The sequence below is a fragment of the Gymnodraco acuticeps genome, unplaced genomic scaffold (genome assembly GCF_902827175.1).
Source record: "Gymnodraco acuticeps unplaced genomic scaffold, fGymAcu1.1, whole genome shotgun sequence".
In the NCBI taxonomy this organism is placed as follows: domain Eukaryota; kingdom Metazoa; phylum Chordata; class Actinopteri; order Perciformes; family Bathydraconidae; genus Gymnodraco; species Gymnodraco acuticeps.
Genome location: NW_022989981.1, coordinates 370,656 through 389,654, shown reverse-complemented (window position 1 = coordinate 389,654; position 18,999 = coordinate 370,656). Strand labels below are relative to the sequence as shown.

Below are 18,999 nucleotides of genomic sequence, written 5' to 3'. Positions count from 1 at the left end.
TTTATCTATAATTAGTAAAACATTCATGTCTGCCTGAGACAGCAGTTGGTATAATGTTTCAATAAAATACTCATTGAACTCAAAACATATTCTCAACAAATATAAAAACGTTGCCGATATGAACCAGTGTTGACCCCCGTTAATGTAGGAGATCGTAATGAAGTACTTTTTCGTCCATTTGATACAATTGTTTTTATTTCACATATTACAGTTACACAACTATATATTCTTACCATTTACTCAACTTGACTTTTTATTCGCTAGTATTCCTACCTACATAAATGTTAATTTATTATTCAGTTTTTTCTCATATGAATGTACAATTGTTTGTTTTTTTAATAAAAGATGACATTTGTTGTTTAAAGACAGACTTCATACCTTTGAGAAAATGGTAAACCAACAACATAAGTAGGAAAGAATAAAAATGGAAGTTCTTTTACATTTGGTCAACTTTATTTTCACTTGGTTTAATCTTTTAGAGTACATCCGACAACTTTGACAGTCAGTTCCTTCACTTCTATTTCCTCCAATTCAAGCCATCACCAACAAAATTGCAGCAACATGTACATTTATGATCATAAAAACAATCGAGCAGACAAACTCAAAACTCCTAAAAAAGGTCCAACGATCCGACTAGTTGGGACACAATCCAGAGTCTCCAGAAAATGATTGGAATATTAATCTACACTCTTCAAGAAGTGTATCAAAAGGCTTTATATCATCATGAAACATCTTTAAAGATTCAACACCTTAATTAAGATCCAAATGAAGCACTGGAGATGCCACATGGTCCCGACACCTAGTTAAACATGAACAATCTAAACATCTTTTAAAGTTCTCAAATCACGCTCAAGTGCATTAAAAAGAAACATATCTAGTAAACAAAGCTTGGAAAATAAATCAATAAAAAAAGGAAAGCATGTCAACAGCATCATCCGCACACATCAGTGGTTCAGTCCCCGGAAGCGATTCCCACTGCCAAGTTTGTTCAAAAGAACGCCTAAAAATCCCGTCTCTGTGCACCAGCAGAACGACCCGAGCCCTTCCGTACTGAACAATGAATTATTTCCATGCACATACATTTATCTCTGAGGCCACATAGGAATGAACTTGCAGCTAAGAAAGAGGCTTTCCATTTGATGGCACCAATAAGTTCAGCAGGATGAAAGTAACATGTGAAGCCAGACAGCTGATTGTTGGCAAGCCCTCTCCAAAATCTATGAAATGTGGCACGAGTAAAGAAGGTCGAGGTTTGCGCTGAATGAAGTGCTTGGCTTTAAAGAGGGGTGGAATGCATGTTGAGAGCATTAAGTCAGAAACAGATAAGAGGAAATCAACGGCAGGTGGGGCGAGTCTGCTTTGACCTTCATTTTAAATCCCACAGTGATCTTTCTTCTGAGTGGATGGACAACAACGTAGAAGATTAAAGAAGAAAAATTAGAGTGCCTGCAGGTTTTCTTTCTTAACCCAATGGACTCTTTACAATTACATTATTTTTTTCAATTATTATCTATTTGAAAAATGTGACAAAGATGATTATCTATCTAGAAGTAACCTCCTCTTGTTGTTGTTAGGTATTACAGTGCGACTGAACACAAGAGGGACATGGCAGCAACGTTACGTGGCTCAGCTCGACTGACAGGTCTACATGGGTTTGAGTGTGTGTGTGTGTGTGTGTGTGTGTGTGTGTGTGTGTGTGTGTGTATATATATAATGCATTGTGTGTGTTTATGTCCTTTATTTTTCATGACGGCTATCCTGTTGTCTTGCTGTAGTTAGTCATGGACATCAGCGCTTCCCTCTCACTCTCTCACTCTCTCTTGCTCTCTTGCTCGCTCTCTCTCTCTCTGGTCAGTCATTTTCTCCTCCTCCTTTCCTCTCCATGGTTACTGAAGCATCACGTTCCAGTCTGCTCCGGCGTTCATGCCGGGCTTGCGGAGCGTCAACACCGACATGGAGGCGTCGAAGTCAAACTCTACCTGGCTCTCCTGACCATCTTCAAAACAGAAAGAGTGTTAGAATAAAAACTTTTGGGAAGAATAATCTCACAGCGGAAACATTCTTTTAAATCCTTAGGGCGCAACATGAGAAACCAACGACCTTGAAGAAACAGTGTTAATTTGGTTAATGAAAACTGATTGAATATGGTAATGACATCCTTTTCCCTATAACTAAGACGATATAGAAACCACTTTAACTCAATCAAAATCCTTTATTATTTTTAATGACAACACAAGGGCTTGGGAAAACAAGGTGATAGTTTGGAGACACCAGATTTACCAAAATGTTCATAATCAGAGTAAAAAATAAATAAATCCCAATAGTTTTCATCAACTGGAATCATGCTTAAATTACTTTCTTTGACTAAGATGGCTACATTTTAGTCTACCTGAATTTGCCCCAAAAAACTGAATAATATTCCTGAAAAATTAATAATTAAAACATAACAGAAACTCAGCCCCCTTTATTAACACATTCTTAAATAAGCACTTATCTCCACTCACCATCAGTCTTCAGGAGCACCTTGCTGGGCTTACTGGCTCCCAGTATGACGATGCGTTCGATCCAGGAGCCAGTGGAGAACTGGGCCTCTGGAGCCAGGTTACTGTGGAACAAGCAAAGACACATTCAATTCCCTTATGTCAACTATAGAGAAACACCTACGATACAAATCATATTGGTTTTTAGATTATTTTAGCTTAAACCTTTTTTCTACTGAACTGAAACAGAGAACACTCATGACTCACACAGAAGAGAGGACGTTGTTGGCGAAGGACAGCCTCCTGTGGATGAACTCCTTTTCATAGTTGAAGGTGTGGCCGTCGTCTATGTAGAGCTCACCCTCTGCAGTTCTCTGTCAGACAGAAGGTCAACATGTCAGAAAGGACTATATGCAACCTTTCAAAAAAGCAGTGGATGACAGTTTTGACGATTGAGTTACCTGCAGGTTGAGGGCTACATATAAGGTGTAGGGATCCTGCATCATGCAGGAAGAGGACCGGCGCACTCGAATCTTCCTGGGAATAATGGAGCCTCCACGCTGGAACACAGGGATCTGAAGACAGGAAGCTCCATATTAACACCAGAGGAAACAAAGCAAATAAACTGCTATATAAGGCCTTAAAGTGAAGAAATGGAGTATCTTACAGAACTCATGGTGACGGGGATGTAAAGGTTCTGGGCTCCGTTGTGCTTCTGGAAGGTGTGGACGTCAAACCAGACCTGAGGAACACAAGCACAAGAGTTACACCAACGTTTGTTCAACACAATGGACACCTGAAACGGCGGTCATCTCCTATAGAGAATGTTTAAATCTGAAGTTCAACCTAAAGACACCACAAAGAGACAGTCACTGTACGGCAGAGTCCCAGATCTGAGGAGCTCTGACTGTGCTTCTTCCTCTCACCTGGTCTTTCCCCGGCAGGTACGCAGTGACCCCCCTGGCTCCCTCTTCAGTAACTGGGTGCACCAACAGGTCTCTCCCTGTAACAATTTAATTCAAAATGTAATTAAAGTCTCACCTCGTGTAAGTCAGCTGTTTCAGGGCTCAACTGAACAGATCTACACCAAACAAGTTCTATCATTATGTCACAACAGTAACAACAGCATGGTTATTCTATAAACAGGGGTGCACATAACTTTTTTGCCCTGGTTCTCAAAGGAGCACCTGGAGATGTTGCTTGGTGCTCATCCTTAAAATGAAATAAACCGTAACTTTGAGGGGGTCTTGACTTTATTTGCCAGACACACGGCACTGAACACACAGAGGTGAACACAGTAACACACATGCAGAGGTGAACACAAGACAACATTAGCACGACCAGTAATCCTACAAACTGTCATCACTACCCTCCTGACTGTTCTCCTCACTGTCTTCCTCTCTGTCAGACATGGTAGCTGATGATGTAGGCCTACTTCTTTCTCTCTGGTTGAGTCTGTGATTAGCTGCTTGCATCCACAAGTCAACAGCTGGGTTTGGGTCGAAAGTCTCTGTTGTCATCTTAGACAAGTGGATGTAATCAAATAAGTATGTGAACATAACCAATAACCTACCATAGCCAATAACAAATGAATGTAACTTATTTTATTTGTGTTGTTCATTCATATCTTATTTTACCTTAACATTTATTTATGCATTTTTTTTAAATCTCTCCAGTTTTAAAGGATATTTTAATTGGTTACTGTCCTATAGTATACATTGGAATGATTTAAAACCTGTTTATCCCAATAATTATAAAGGAGTGCCTTGGAAATATGTGTTTACATAAATTGCGACCAAACCGTTTGAACTTAGACAAAGAGTCCTTTACCTCACTGAGCTGTAGTTAACTTATCAGCCTCTCAGTCTGACTGGAGAGGACTCTCCCTCCACATTATTGTAGAAACATCTTCTTCTTATATCCGTTAGAGCAGCTAGCACGGCACCAGATTCTAATAACAACAGCGCTGGTACCGGTGCACCCTCCCTCTCTCCCTCGCATTTTGGCTGTGAGCTGCGGGCGCCAGATAAGCCAACATCCCCCATTTTCATCACTTACAGCGCCCATCGTACAGGGCAAATGAAACGTGTAACCGGGGTGAAAAGGGTGTTACATTTACTTAATTATGAATATTGTTACATCAAGGCCGAAAATTAGGATGAGCCCCAACGGTCAAAATGTTTTTTTCCCTCCCAGAACTGCCAGCGCAGCGACTCCCCAGATCTGGCGCCTTAGGCGAACATCTAGCCAGTGCTACGGGCCGGCCCTGAGTTCATATCATGGTTCATACATGTATGCAACTCGCAAATATCTTTCTCTCTCTCTCTTCTCTCTCTCTCCCTCTCTCTCTCTCTCTCTCTCTCTCTCTCTCTCTCTCTCTCTCTTCTCTCTCTCCCTCTCTCTCAATGTTGGTACGCAAATGCGCTTTGTTTCAAATTACCCGGTGCTCTTTTTTTGGCAGAGGTGCGCATGCGCACCAGTTATGTGTAGCCCTGTCTATAATCATATATATTGTATCATTTAGGAAGCAACTCTGACCAGCAAACATGTTTGTTTTTTAAAACTAAAATCATAAATCGATCTCACTTTTAACAAGAAAATCTTTTTTTTTCTTTCTCACCGATTAAGAACTCGTCTTCCAGAGCGAAAGTAGCAGGATCCTCAGGATACTCCACCCACAGAGGTCTGAAACAAGGTAACATTATTTCATATGTTATCCACATCAAAGCAAATGACTGAAAACGGCAGTAATTAAATGAACATAAAAATAGTTTTCTGTGAATTTAGTTTTTAATGTCCATTTCCCTGTATTGGGCAAATAATGCACATTGATGGGAGATGGTTTTGTAACTCATCACTACAGGGTAAGAGGACATAAACTATTTGCCCCATAAACTATTTGCCCCATCCTCACCTCATGATGGGCTCCCCGGTGCGGTGAGCGTGGTAAAACTGCAGGTACCAGTAGGGCAGCAGGGTGTAGCGCTGGCGCACGGCTTCACGGATCAGCGCAGTGTTTTCTGGACCGAACAGCCAGGGCTCGCGGCGGGGGGTGTCCAGGTGGGCGTGGGCCCGGAAGAAGGGCTGGTACGCTCCCGTCTGGTACCAACGCACCAGCAGCTCCGTGTTCGGAGACTTGAAGAAACCACCAACGTCAGCTAGGAGACAGACAGGTGGGGTCAGTGTTAGTGCTGGAGCTGGGCTATTCAAAGGAGGGTGTACATAAAAGAGGCAGACACAACGACCTCCTGAGATCTTCTACATCTAGAGCTTAACCCGAAGGGGAAGACATTTGTTTTTCTTAAACTAAACGCAAGTTTATTTAACCTCAGTGCAGTGACAAAACCCTGATCAAATCATGAATATGAGATTCAAACACACAGTGAGCATCGCTGCTAAATATAAATACAACAAGGGAACCTGCGCTCACACCATGGCAACACCTCGTGCATTTATCAGTGCATGTTTCCTTGACAACTTAGTTAACAAACTAACATCTATTTCCGGGAATATCTCAAAATCCTGCCTCACTGTGGGGTTTGAAATAGATTCATTGTCATTGCAAAAGTTCCATGTTACCAGAGGCAAAAGCAGTTCAGTGCAGAGTATATTAACGTAAGTATAGGAATACATATATATATATATAAAGATACTGACATGTTATAAAAGTACAGTACATCATACGTTGGATATCAAAACAGTGTGTTACTATAGTTTAGATGTATGGACAATAAAAGTACAAATACACTTTAGGTCTGATGTATAGAGTAAAAAAACAAAAATATAAAACCATGTTAATATCAGTTTCTAAAATGTCTTAATATCATGAATTGCTACAATAAATCAAAAGTAGGAATGCACGATAATTATCTGCACGATAATTATCGGTCCGATATTAGGAATTATGACGTCATCCCGATAAACCCGATACCAGTATTAATAGCCCCGATAATATACAATATATTTTTTGGGTAAAAAAAAAGAAAAAATACTGCGGTGTGGGTGGATTGGGATGAGGGGCGCTTGTTTTTCACTCGGCTCCTCCCGTTTTGCCAGTACTGTGGTATTAGTGGTTTAGGAAGAGGGGAGTTCTTCACAAATCCAGCGCTCCCTAACTCATGCCTGGCTGTGACGTAAATGGTGTGCGGCCGTGAAGCCAGGACGGTAAACAAACATGTCGTCGGTGGTATGAGCGATGGAGCTATGTGCAACTCAAGGCATATGCTCGAACCGGAGCTGCCTGGACGCTGCAATCATGTTGCGCACTATCCGTGCTGAGTGTGCTGACTTTTCGTACAATGTCCCACTGTCTGGCTTCCTGCATAAAGTCAAGTGCTCGGCGCAGTTGTGGCGAAATGTCGCTCCTCTGTTTTCATTTAAACAGCTCCTTATATCCGTTAGCGCAGCTAGCTAGCACCAGATGCTAACAACAACAATGCACGTAAGGTCTCTCTCTCGCTCGCTCGGGCCACACATACACACACCCTCCCGGTCCTCCAGATGGCCAGTCGGTGCCTGCCGGTGAGCGTGGAAGTGTGGTCTGCCACAAGCGGGCGGCAGGAGCGGGGCTGTCAGCATCAGCTTGTAGATGGTATTTTAAACTCGATGCGCTCTGAAACTACGGGGCGGCCAAGGAAAAAAAATACACATGCGTTAATCGCGTTAAAATAATTAGTGGCGTAAAAATGTTTTTGTTATCGGTATCGGTCTTGAGAAGCAGGAAGTTATTGGTATCGGTATCGGTTTCAAAAAACCAATATCGGGCATCCCTAATCAAAAGGCAACATTATTAAACTCAACATGGTATAACAAGTAGTGTTGTCACGATACCAACATTTTGGTTTCAATACCGATACCAAGTCAAGAATTGCGATTCCGATTCTTTTTCGATACTTTTCTTAAAAAAAGGGAAACAATCTTAAATGTAATTATTGTGCTTTATTTCACACCAGAACCATAACACAAACTTTTAAACAATGAAAACAATAAACAAAATAAATGATAAGAATTCGTATTAAATAAAATTCAGCATCATCTCAAACAACTTTTTTATTTTATAAAATATAATTGTTTTAATATTTTATTAACATAATATACAGTAATATAAATAATTATTAACAAAATATATATTGCAGATGTTAGCCACATTGGTAAGTTAGCTAAAAAGATAGCCATATTAGACAGTTATCATTGCCATTAATTGCCTCGTTTGTCACAAAATAAATTACACTGGTTTGACTTAGATTTGAGGGCATGGGCTGAGCATGATGTAATTATGTTATCTATCACATTCGCTAACCTGTCTGGATGCCGGTTGGCGAGGTGCTTAGCCAAGTTTGATGTGTTGGCTCCCTTGGTTTGCAGGGATCTAAAACATGTCTCACAGACAGGCCTCGTGGTGTCCGTAGGCTTGCCCTCACTGTCAGAGATATAGCTCAAATACTTCCAAATTTCGCTTCTGGTGTCTTTTTTGTCAACAAGCCGAGGCGCAGCGGCAGTTGCACTCCCACTTGCAGCCATGCTTCTCGTTTTCTCACATGCTCTGGCAGCTAGCGCGTGGCCGCGTGCACGAGAGAGGGGAAGGACTTAGAACGTGCTTGAGAGGGGCGGGACTGCAGGCACGGCTGCAGTGCAGGGAGTGGAAGCAGAGCGCTGAACACACACGGCTGTTATTAAAACGGCGCTTTCTCACCGGAGTACTTTTCCCCGTCATTCTTAAAGTACCGATACTAATGAAACGGAGGAATCGTACCGTTTGTAACGGCAGGGTATCGCGGTACCTTTCAAGTATCGGTACACCGTGCAACACTAATAACAAGTACTGAAAAATACTTAAAAGAACAGCTTTGAACGGCAGAAACAAACATGTTCAGCCATTCTCCGAATAGCTTGTTATTCAAGCTAGTTGGCCATTTTACCAAACCAACGGGACAGACCACCGGGGTAACAGCTGACTGTGAAGCTCGATCACTCACCACCACAGAAGGAGATGCCCACCAGGCCCAGGCTCAGGCACATGGGGATGGAGATCTTCAGGTGTTCCCACTCAGCAGCATTATCTCCGGTCCACACAGCACCTACACACACAAACAACTCACACTCAGGACGCTGCGCTAAAAACAGCCTGACATCGAGGTTTCTAGAGAAGATAGACATTTATTTTTTCTGGATGAAACCTCAATTAAAAGTAAGGTAATATATGCAGCTTAGCAGAATGGATCCTGCTTACCGTAGCGCTGTGAGCCAGCGAAGAAGGCTCTGGTCAGAACAAACGGTCTCTCGACTCCTCCGGACCTCTGGATCAGACCCTCCGCGGTGGCCATTTGCTGCAGGTTGCACACAGGATAGTCAGAGGGGGTATTTGGACCATTTTAAGAGCATATTTTGTTCTCTTAAAAAGAGATATTGTGAACTATGACCTAGAAAATCCTTTTAAAAACCTTGTGTACAATATTTAAATTGCCCCTTGTGGGAAGTGGTAGCAGAATATCAAGGAAAAATGTAATGATATCTATTGCTAAAACACAGATTTCTGCACTATGAGCTCCTGGTTTGGTGTGGTTCAGAAATGTTCTACCTGCTTTGACCCAACTGGATTTTCTCAAAAATGATCTACAGTGGCCTACGCAACAATAGTAACAATCATGCATGAGCAGCACCCAACCAAAGAAATATGAAATGTTCGGAAATACACAAAAAAGGTTTCAGCCATAGACAGATTGTGAGCACTCACCACATAGAAGCCATAAAGGTTGTGCACGTCGCGGTGCTCCCAGGCTCCGTGCATTGCGTCCTTGTGCATGGTCACCTCCGGTCCGTTAAACACTGACGGCTCGTTCATGTCGTTCCACGTGTCAAGGTTCTCCATGGAACCCTGGAGAGCGGAGGGAAAAGGTGGATATTATGGGAAAGGTGTCATTTTGAATCCACGAATAGTCGACAAATCTTGGAACAGAATCTAGAATTGCAGATATCCTTTCTCAAAGAATTCAGTGTGAATGGCCCGAAAACCAACAACTGTGGTCCGGACTCACCTCGTACTGATTGTAGGCGAACATGCTGGCCCACCAGTCCCTCATGTCTGCTCGGGTGAAGTCTGGATAGCCGGCACTACCTATAGATGATCAGTTCACAAAGGAATGCGAGTGAAATAAACATTGGAATGATCTCTCTGCACATTTGGGTAAACATCACTTTAAATGTTTCTCAGTAAAGATCCAGTTCATAAAGCTTAGTTATAAAAACATTTTCTGCATTCATAGTTTCTTACCAGGCCAGCACCAGCCCTCGTAGTCCCCGCCATCTTTATTCTTGATATAGAAACTCCGAGAGCGGATTTCATTATGGATCTTGTAATTGCTGTCTACTTTGATATGAGGGTCCACAATGGCCACCATCTATAAAAAATACACAATAACAGAAGACTGAGTGGAAAGTGTACATGCTAGTCCTGAAGGGAATTTACTCAAACGTAACAAATCAACACCACTTCTATGGTTATTGTAGCATGAATGAATTTACAAGTGAAAAGTTGAGGCTCCACATTCCAGTAGCTGTGGGGAACTATCTGCTGGTATATTTTGGATTATTGGTCATAATTACCTTGCGTTTCTTGTCACTGAGACCCTGCAGCATCTCCTTTGGAGTTGCAAACTTGTGTGGATCCCAGGTGAAGTAGCGCTTGCCATCAGTGTGCTCAATGTCGAGCCAGATGTAGTCATATGGGATGTCGTGCTCATCGAAGCCCGCATCCACTGCAGCCACATCCTCCTGGTCGTTGTAGTTCCAGCGGCACTGGTGGTAACCCACAGCAGCGAGGGGGGGGAAGGCCTGGGTGCCTGATGGACAGCAGGGGGAGGAAGAAAAGTGAGGGCTGAGGAGGACAGTCGAACATGTTGGGCTGTGCTAAATATCAATATTATATTGATATTACGATAAGTCACAAGAGCGTAAGATGTTTATATTGTAATATGACAGTCTTGTGTTTTTCAGGTTTTAAAGTCTGCATGACACACATTTTCCAATTTGTATTATATCCTTACCCAGTAAGTCATTATGTAATTTATAATTATTATTTTAAACATCTCATTATGTAAATATGGTATAAAAAGCACTGATAGTAATTCCACAATATTGTTGCAATATGGAGGAATTTAGTCATAAATATTATGACATTTCAAATAATGTATATGACCTCGCTTAAACTACTGGAAGCGTGGGAAATAGGGCAATAAGTGTTTGTCCGTCCATCTTCCTACCTGTGAGGGAGGCATACTGAGAGAAGACATCTTTGGGTGTGGGCCCGAGCATAATGAAGACATCGATGATGCCGCTTTCAGAGATCCAACGCACGTCGGTCTGTGGAGTCTCATTGGAGCCTTGAACATAATCCAGCATTTTTCCAAACACAGTCTGAAAAGAGAGACAATAAGTAAGAGAAGCTCTGGTGTTACAGACCCCAACTGCTCTTTTTTGTCTTATTCTAACAAAAAAACTCCAAATAACGAAGGAAGAAGAAAAAAAATGCACATACTTTTCCAGCTGTGTTGGAGCTGATATCCACCCAGGTCTCCGCAGCATTGAGCCAGAAGACGCCGGTGGTCCGCTGGGCGTTGTGGGCCAACATGACGGGGACAGCGCCGTAGAGGGCCATGGGGTTGTACAGCTCGTACTGGAACACGTCCAGGTTATAGAGGCGGTATGGATCTCCATTTCTGAAACAGAGAAAGAAACACTCAAAGATGCAACCAGGCAACTCATATTACACTTTATATGTGAAAAAAGACTTGTTGACGCTCACTCTGTGGTTTTGAGTCTGAGGGTGTCTGCATGTTCTGGGATGCCGTAGACGTGCTCCACACCCGGCAACGAGAAGTCCAAGCTAACAGCAGATGGACCTGTGAGGCGAGAGCAACCGATTATCAGTTAAGAGGAGAGTTAACCTAAAAACATCATGACACTAAAGACCTGCACTGCACCAAAGACATTTCTGTATCTGTACTTCTAGGCATGATTGTGCGGTTAGCCTAGAGGAGCAGGACATATATATATATATATATATTGTAGTGAAAACAAGGCAACAGTGAGAAGAATGTGACAAAAACCAACAGCAACCTGAAACTGCTTGGGGTTCAGGGAGATATTAAGAGTTTCACTTTAACTTGCAAACTGAAATACAAGTATAGCATACCATTAGGTTTGCTGTCTGTGTGCGATTTAAAAGTTTCCTCCCACATCCCGTCTTCATCTTTCTCTTCCTCTTTTGCTGCCTGGCAGGCAGACAGGGAGAACAGTAGGATGATTCACAAGCGAAGAGACAGCGTAGAGCATGTTATAATGAACTTTTTATGTTCATTCTTATTTTAGCGTGTAGTACCTCGGGCTGGGCTGCTGGATCGGCCTCTTCTTTCTTTTCAGCCTCTGGGTCTGCCTGACTGCTACATAATGGAGTGAGGGGTGATGACGGGAATATTGGAAAAAGAGAGATGTGTCACTTTGGCAGAGACTATCTTGACACGATAATATGGGAGTATAATCAAACTATAACAAAAAGGAAAACATACAAACAGGGAGGTTGGTAAATGCCCCAAGAATCTACAATGAGTACTAACAAAAACTCTACAAGGTTAAGACTTCATCAGCTTTAATGAAGAAGGGGACTGAGCAGCTCCCTACCTTGTGGCTACCTTAAGCTCGGCATTATGGGATAGGACCTCTAGAGGTTGCTACATGCAACACCTGGTACCCAGAGGGTCCCCCGGGTACCATGGTGGGATCAAAGCCTTAGCATTGCATCAAGTGATAGAAATGTGTCGGACACACGCAGCTGTGGGGGGGGAGAGGTCTGCAGCCCAAGCAGGAGGCAGAGGTGCCAAAAAGGAACTTATTGATGAATATGGATTTATTCATTATTTCAAATGATTTGATAAAAATAAATATTTGATGAATCTATTTATTCAAATTAAGGATTTAGTTTGACGATGTTTGAATTTGATGCGTTAATTGTTAATGTTTCACTCTAACATTATTCATTCATCTTAAACTGCAGCCACACTGCGTACGTGGATGCAGGACGGTCTTAACACACCACAAACACAACATAATGAGGGGGCCTACAGAAGCATTTCTCCACAATAATAAGAGGATTGGTCCAGAGCTCTAAAGAAGCACAGTTCCAAAAAAATAAAACTGAAAATGTCCCAATTTTAGGAGCTTTGGACACTTTAAATAAAATGCAAACTGAAGTAAAACCACAAAGACAGTGTTGCGGTTAGGTTTGGGAACTGGGCTGCAGTACTATCAAATAAATCACTTGTTTTCTGTTTGGTGTGTTTGTAAAGAGAAATGATCTTTTGTGTCTTTTAAACTAGTCAACACCTGCTGCAACTATCTTATTATGTTATCTATGGAAGCTCTCACCATGAGCTGAGAAAGCGGGGAAACTAGTGTAAGTCAACAGAACTGCTCAGGACACACAGTCAGTCATGCAGTTGCTTTGTTAGATCTAAAAAAGGGACGCTACATAGACATTTAGGTTAATCTGACAGACAGGAAATCACAGCAGACCCTAAATCATTCAGGTGAATGTGTTTTTCTTTCTCAGGATGAAATCAGGATGATTTTTCTTTGTTTCATGAAATGAGACTAAACACCTACACCCTGAGTGGCAATTACTTATTATTAGTTTCAACGACCCTTTAATGATAACAGGGGCGGGATCGACCCTTTAATTACGGATCAAATTAAACACCAACATGCACACACACACGCCCCCCAAATCCCTCTCTCATTCACATTTATTGGAGGGTAAACACTTAACTTGGTGCGATGGGAGTCCCTATAATCTTTGTCACTATTGGCAGCATTAGCACAAGGAACAGGATACACACTTACAAATCTTAACGGTCTTTACCTAGAGAATACTCTCTTGATATTATTCCACACGCTAGCCACTGTGCTAGTTACTTTATAGGAGAAACTAGGATGATAGGGAGAAGACAGAACAACCAGTCAGAGACAATACTCAAAAAACAAACCATTTCATGGGAACAAAAATCTAAATCATCCACTGAGTGAAGACGTGGATTAAAAAAGGGTTGGCATTTTGGGCATGTGTGTGCATGCGTGGTTTCTCACGTGTCCTTGCGCATCCTCAGGTGCTCAAAGGCCAACAGGCCGCGCGAGTTCAGCGACATCACCACGTCTCGTCCCTCCATGATGTCCAATCGGAAAGGCCGGGCGCTGAGGATGACTCTCTGAGACTCCGCCCCCAGGGACAGCACCACCCCGTTCTCATCCTGAGACAAGAGTGACAGGCTGAGGCAGGGAGAGAAAGAGGGCGAGAGAGAGGAGGTAAAGTTAAATAAAAGGTTTGGTTTGAAAACAAAAAGTCAAGGGAATTGTATTTAGGCAGTAACACCCTCTGTTGTTAGACAGCTTACTTCAGGTAAAACCAAACTCCTCTCACCTACTGAAAAAAACATGTTAATGTACAGATAGTTTAGGAGGTATTTTTTTAAATCCTAGTTAAGCAAAACTAAACTTCAGGGTTGAACGTCTAAAATTTGATTCTGAGGGATGAAGCCAGAAGGCAATTATCTGGAAGGCTGGCTTCTCTCCAAGTATGCTCTTTTATTTCACTGGTAGATTCTCAATCAGGTTATTCACCGTGGGAACATGCCTCAACCTAAAGTAGAACACAAAATGTTTTTGATTCCACTAAATATTATCTATGCTCTTTATTGACTTGCTCTTTTTCAATAATGTAAATCTTTCTACCCCAAAAGAATGTGAGAGGATTTCAGGTCCAAATGGAGACTAAGAAAAATCAGTAAATAAGGAATACATTAATAAAAAAGACACTGGGAGTTTGATTCTGTCATATCAAGACCTCCACCCCCCCACCACACACAGTTGATAACACCCCTAAGACTCACGGCTCAGTCGGCGGCTCCCTGATGAGCACGTCTGGGACCTCATAGCGAGGCTTCAGCGGCTTCAGCTCGTTAATCTTCACCCTCGTCATGTTTCCCTGGAGACGATAGAGCTCGAGCAGCAGGCGCACCTGATAGCAGATGCAAATAGAGAGATAGTGTGAGAGAGAGAAAAGGGAATGGGGGTCAGAGGGAAAGGAGGGAGATGGAGGAGAAGCATAGAGAGTACAGAGGAATTTCATTATAATCTAATAAAGTACAGGTCGGCCTACGGGTTCAGCCAAGGGACAGTTTTTCTTTGGCATTACACTAAGCCATGCAAGGCATTTGACTTTGATAGCTGGGGAAACTGCTGACTTGCATTCATTATATCATTCAGATGACCTAATCAGGGAATTGGCATTAATATAAGGCCATATTGTCACTTGTTAACAGTTTAATAATTTAATTTACATTTGTGATTTTAAGTACATCTTACAGACTTGATGTAATTGCCTTCTTCCTTCTGACAGCCATGCTTTCCTCCATAGTGAGCTGCTTCTGTAAGTGTGTGATTTACCTTGTTGTTGTCATTGATGAGCTGCAGCGTGAGTCTGGTGTTGGTCAGCTCCATGGTCTCCAGCAGCGCTCGATAGGGAGACTCACCAGGCTTCAATGCCCGCTGACGCCTGTTTTTAAAATGTAATAAGAAGTGTGACCACCGTTGATAAATCAGTAACTGTGTGCTTTTTCTAGATACAACAACTTAAAGAGCCTGTGACAGCATCCCAACAACTGTTGTGCAATGAAATATTGGGCTACTAGTAATCTCGAACCGTCAGTTTAAAAAAGAAAAAGCGATACCGTTCCGTTAAATATCAATAATTTCGAACATCGCGGGGAAATTCCTTCGACTCATTTTGAAGTTTTGGGGGAAGCCGGAAGTGACGTCAATGCGGGAACGCTTCACTGTGCGGCGAGAGAGCCAAACACGGACAAAGTGCGTTGTCATGCGTAGAAATGGTGAATTACTGAGTTTAGGCACGTTAATAACGTTGTAATGAAGTTGACTACAGTATATTCATATTTGTCAGTGCTTTCATGTCAAGTCGGCGAACATAAACATAAATGATCGTGGTGAAGATGATGATTACATTAGGATTAAAAATCGGTAGTGAGAGCTACTGAATTTCCTCCCGTCGGATGTGATATAAAAACAAATCGATTATTTTTGTAGTTGTAAACTCAAGTGGATGAAACTACATGTATTAGTGCTTTCATGTCAATTCGGCGAACATATGATAGATTAAATGATCGTGAGGATGATGATTAAAAATCGTTTGTTTGAGCCGGTCTGATGAGAAAACAAACCGATGCTTTTTGTAGTTGTAGTACACCAACATGGATTAAACGTGTGTTTTTTTCACCACAATGTTGGGGAAATTAATGGATAAAATGCACGGATTATTATTATTATTCCCACTCCGATCGGGACACTAGGTCCACCGTTTCCCCGCAGCGAGGCTCCCCCCGTTGACAGTTTACGTGGGCTGGGTGCAGTGGCGGACTGGCCATCGGGACGAATCCCGATGGGCCCGTACCGAAGTGGGCCGGTCGGATAAGTCACTAGCACATCCCCCATAGGCGGCGCGTGAGGCTCAGGTTTGGGAAGGCTAAATAACTTTTTTTACGCCTCCGGCGTCTATAGAAAAGAGATCAACTCAGTGTGCGGAGTTTAAATCTATCAAGTCATATTACAGGATAAAGGAAATACAGTTTAAACTGCCGTATGCAGAGAAGACTCCGACGTGTCGCACTTATCATTCATATTACATCATCGATCAGATCATCGATCATATAATATCATAATATATCATATATTTCCTTATCTGAGTCAGCTTCTCCAGCCGTATCTGGCCGTGCAACACTTACAGTGTCACATACTCTATGCAGAAGTATTATTTTAAGCAACAAATTATGTTGACGAAACACTCGAGTCAAATGTAATTAAAGTCAGATCCACTCGTGTCTTAGACGTGAACGCGCTCTCAGCTGGTGAGAGAAACCCTGGCTTGATTTACCGAGTTGATAACCAGCGTCGTAGGACCGCTTAGCGAGATCTTGTTTGTTAGTTTGTTGTTGTTAGTTTGTTTGTTACTCAAACATATCCAGGGTCTGTTGAACTGGCTTCGTAGTACAGGGCACAGGTGGCTGGCAGCGCTAATGTCAAAGACACAGACATTGCATTATATTTGTATTGTACCAGGATGCAGTGACACAAATATTTACATATTTACATTTACTATCTACAGCACCCGCCGCCCCTGACATCCCCCACTCCCCCCGTTGACAATTTACTAGCGGTACCGAAGTGGGCCGGTCGAGAGTCCCGGGATGATTTTTAGTCCCATTCCACCACTGGCTACATGACCGTATGATCGCCCATATTGACGCACCTAATAAACTTCTAACAGATACAACATAAACCGATCCTTCAGCCTCATGAGCTCTCAGACACGTTCAACATTAATCTGTCATCGCTGTCTGAGCTTGCTGCTGTGTGCGCCATCGTGCGTTTACATGCAGATGCTGGGATCCTGAACGGTGCAGCTGGAGCGCTGTGCCCGCAATGACGTCACACATCATTTGGCGGGACTTGAAGAATCCCCGAGCAGATCCAGAAAATGGTCAACATTGAAGGGCAGATTAATGGTTATCAAAGTACAAATATCCAAAATCAGTTCAGTAACGGTTTTCAAGGGGACAATATTTACTCAAATTGATGGGTTTGGATGATGGGGGAAACTCGTGTCACAGGCTCTTTAAGGCAAGTCAAATGTTTGAGGGGCATCTCATGTATGTATACATTTCCATTCTCAGTTATTTCCTAACTTCACAGTTCAGTCATTGTTGGCCTCATGTTTATGTCAATGATGGCATTTTTCCTAGTTCTTGTCAATGAAATTGCTCACAATTGTTATGTTAGCTTTCCATTGAATAGATATCATGGACCATCTTGAACCAATGTTCTATCCCTGGAGGCTCTGTTCATACCTTTTCCTTGTTATATCTTTTTGACATGCTTTTAGCTGAATTTTTGCCAGATATTTATATTTTCTTTGTAGATCCCCCTCAGTTTTCCCTACGTTCATCACAGTATAGGTGTTTGGAAGAAAATATCCTATAATTGATTGTATAGTATAGTGGCATTTACATTATTCAAGAGGAGCTACTTAAAAGACAAATGTCTTTCTTTCTAGTTTTACCTGCCACATCCCATATTTACCCTATACTTGGCATGTGCAAATGTCATTCCCTAGTAGAACATTAATAGATTGTATTTATAAAAAAGGGACAATGTATCATACACATTAAAATGATTATTTATTTGACATTTAGCCATGTTGAGCTTCCTTCACACTGCTTGGTGAATGTATAATTTGTCTATCTTGCACTCACTTGCAGAAGGAGCTCTGGTCACAGGTCTTGAAGTTGCCCTTGTCCACAGCCCAGGTCCCACTGAGGAACACGGCCAGCCAAAGCACCAAGACAGGCGCCATCCTACGAAGAAAATCAAGAAGACAATGTAGACTTTATGGTCACCTCACTAAATCATGAACTCACATTTTGTTGAACAATACACAGATAATTACCCAAGAGGACCCCTACCAAATTACAGCACAAGCGCATGAGTTAGGGTTATACAAACTACCCACACACATCCGGACTTTGATCTCTCTAAACTGGTCAAATGTGTCCTCCAGTGAAAACGTCAAAGGCAGCTAACCAATTTCCCGTTTCCTCAACCTGCTTCAGTGTGCATATACAGTAACATTTAACATCTAAAATCCCGTTTTCCCTGAGCCTGCATGTTAAGACTTACTTCCAGACCTCACTGCTCCTGTCAAACAGGGTGACGTGCTGTGCTTGAAATGATGAGACAATATTAGCTAGCGTATCCGCTAATGTGGGCTACAGTTAGCTTGCATTCAATCGGATTTTAGGAACAAAATACATGAACAAAACAGGCCCACATTTCTAAAACGACAACGGTGATATGTCAGTGTTTAAGAGACGGTGTATTACCTGGTTGTTTGAAATCAGTGTTGCTGTTAATTTCCTTTTAGGATCAGGATTATCGTGCTAACCGTGCTAACAGCGGCACTGTCAGTTAATTCAATTGAAGAGGTTAGAGACTGTTCCAGAGTGATTTAAACTAGTGGCCATTAAACCCTCAACCTATACATTTGATTACATATCCACCAAGTGTTTAACCCCAGTGTTAATCTCATGGCCTCCCGCTATATTATTATATATCACACAAATTATAAATGTAGGATGAAACAGCGGACCTGCTTTGTCTTACCTTTCAGTGAAGGTGGCCATCTTGGATATGCTTCCGCTAAGCTCCGCCCATATCAGTCCGTTACAAAAATCGTAGAAAAATAAATAACTGACAAATTGGTTGCTGTCTTTCTTTAAACTCGTAAACAAATTATAACATTTACGTTATGTATTTTGATAATAACCAATCTTGTTGTTATCTTTTGATCTTGTTCCTGATAAAGTAGGATGTAATGTGAACTTGGTTTGCATATTCATCCTCT

At 42.0% G+C, this 18,999-nt stretch overlaps 1 protein-coding gene across 6 annotated transcripts; it reads right to left on the bottom strand.

Annotated features, from left to right (window-relative positions):
- Positions 1-177: 177 nt before the first annotated feature.
- On the bottom strand, positions 178-18,894 carry ganab (glucosidase, alpha; neutral AB). Of its 6 annotated transcripts, none has more exons than XM_034211881.1 (25): positions 18,759-18,894; positions 17,852-17,953; positions 14,973-15,081; positions 14,417-14,544; positions 13,617-13,796; positions 13,393-13,458; positions 11,857-11,917; positions 11,671-11,749; positions 11,281-11,377; positions 11,014-11,194; positions 10,739-10,892; positions 10,083-10,318; positions 9,751-9,877; positions 9,515-9,594; positions 9,214-9,354; positions 8,710-8,806; positions 8,456-8,557; positions 5,395-5,638; positions 5,101-5,165; positions 3,407-3,483; positions 3,148-3,222; positions 2,942-3,055; positions 2,748-2,854; positions 2,505-2,605; positions 178-1,996 (listed from the first exon to the last, which is right to left on the bottom strand). In XM_034211881.1, exons 1-25 carry the CDS (start codon positions 18,776-18,778, stop codon positions 1,887-1,889), a joined length of 2,853 nt encoding a protein of 950 aa, XP_034067772.1. In that variant the 5' UTR covers positions 18,779-18,894; the 3' UTR covers positions 178-1,886. The 6 variants fall into 6 exon arrangements, with proteins under 6 accessions (XP_034067772.1, XP_034067774.1, XP_034067773.1 ...); XM_034211883.1 differs by having other exon boundaries at positions 18,745-18,763; XM_034211882.1 differs by lacking the exon at positions 18,759-18,894 and adding an exon at positions 18,479-18,754.
- Between the last annotated feature and the right edge of the window lie 105 nt (positions 18,895-18,999).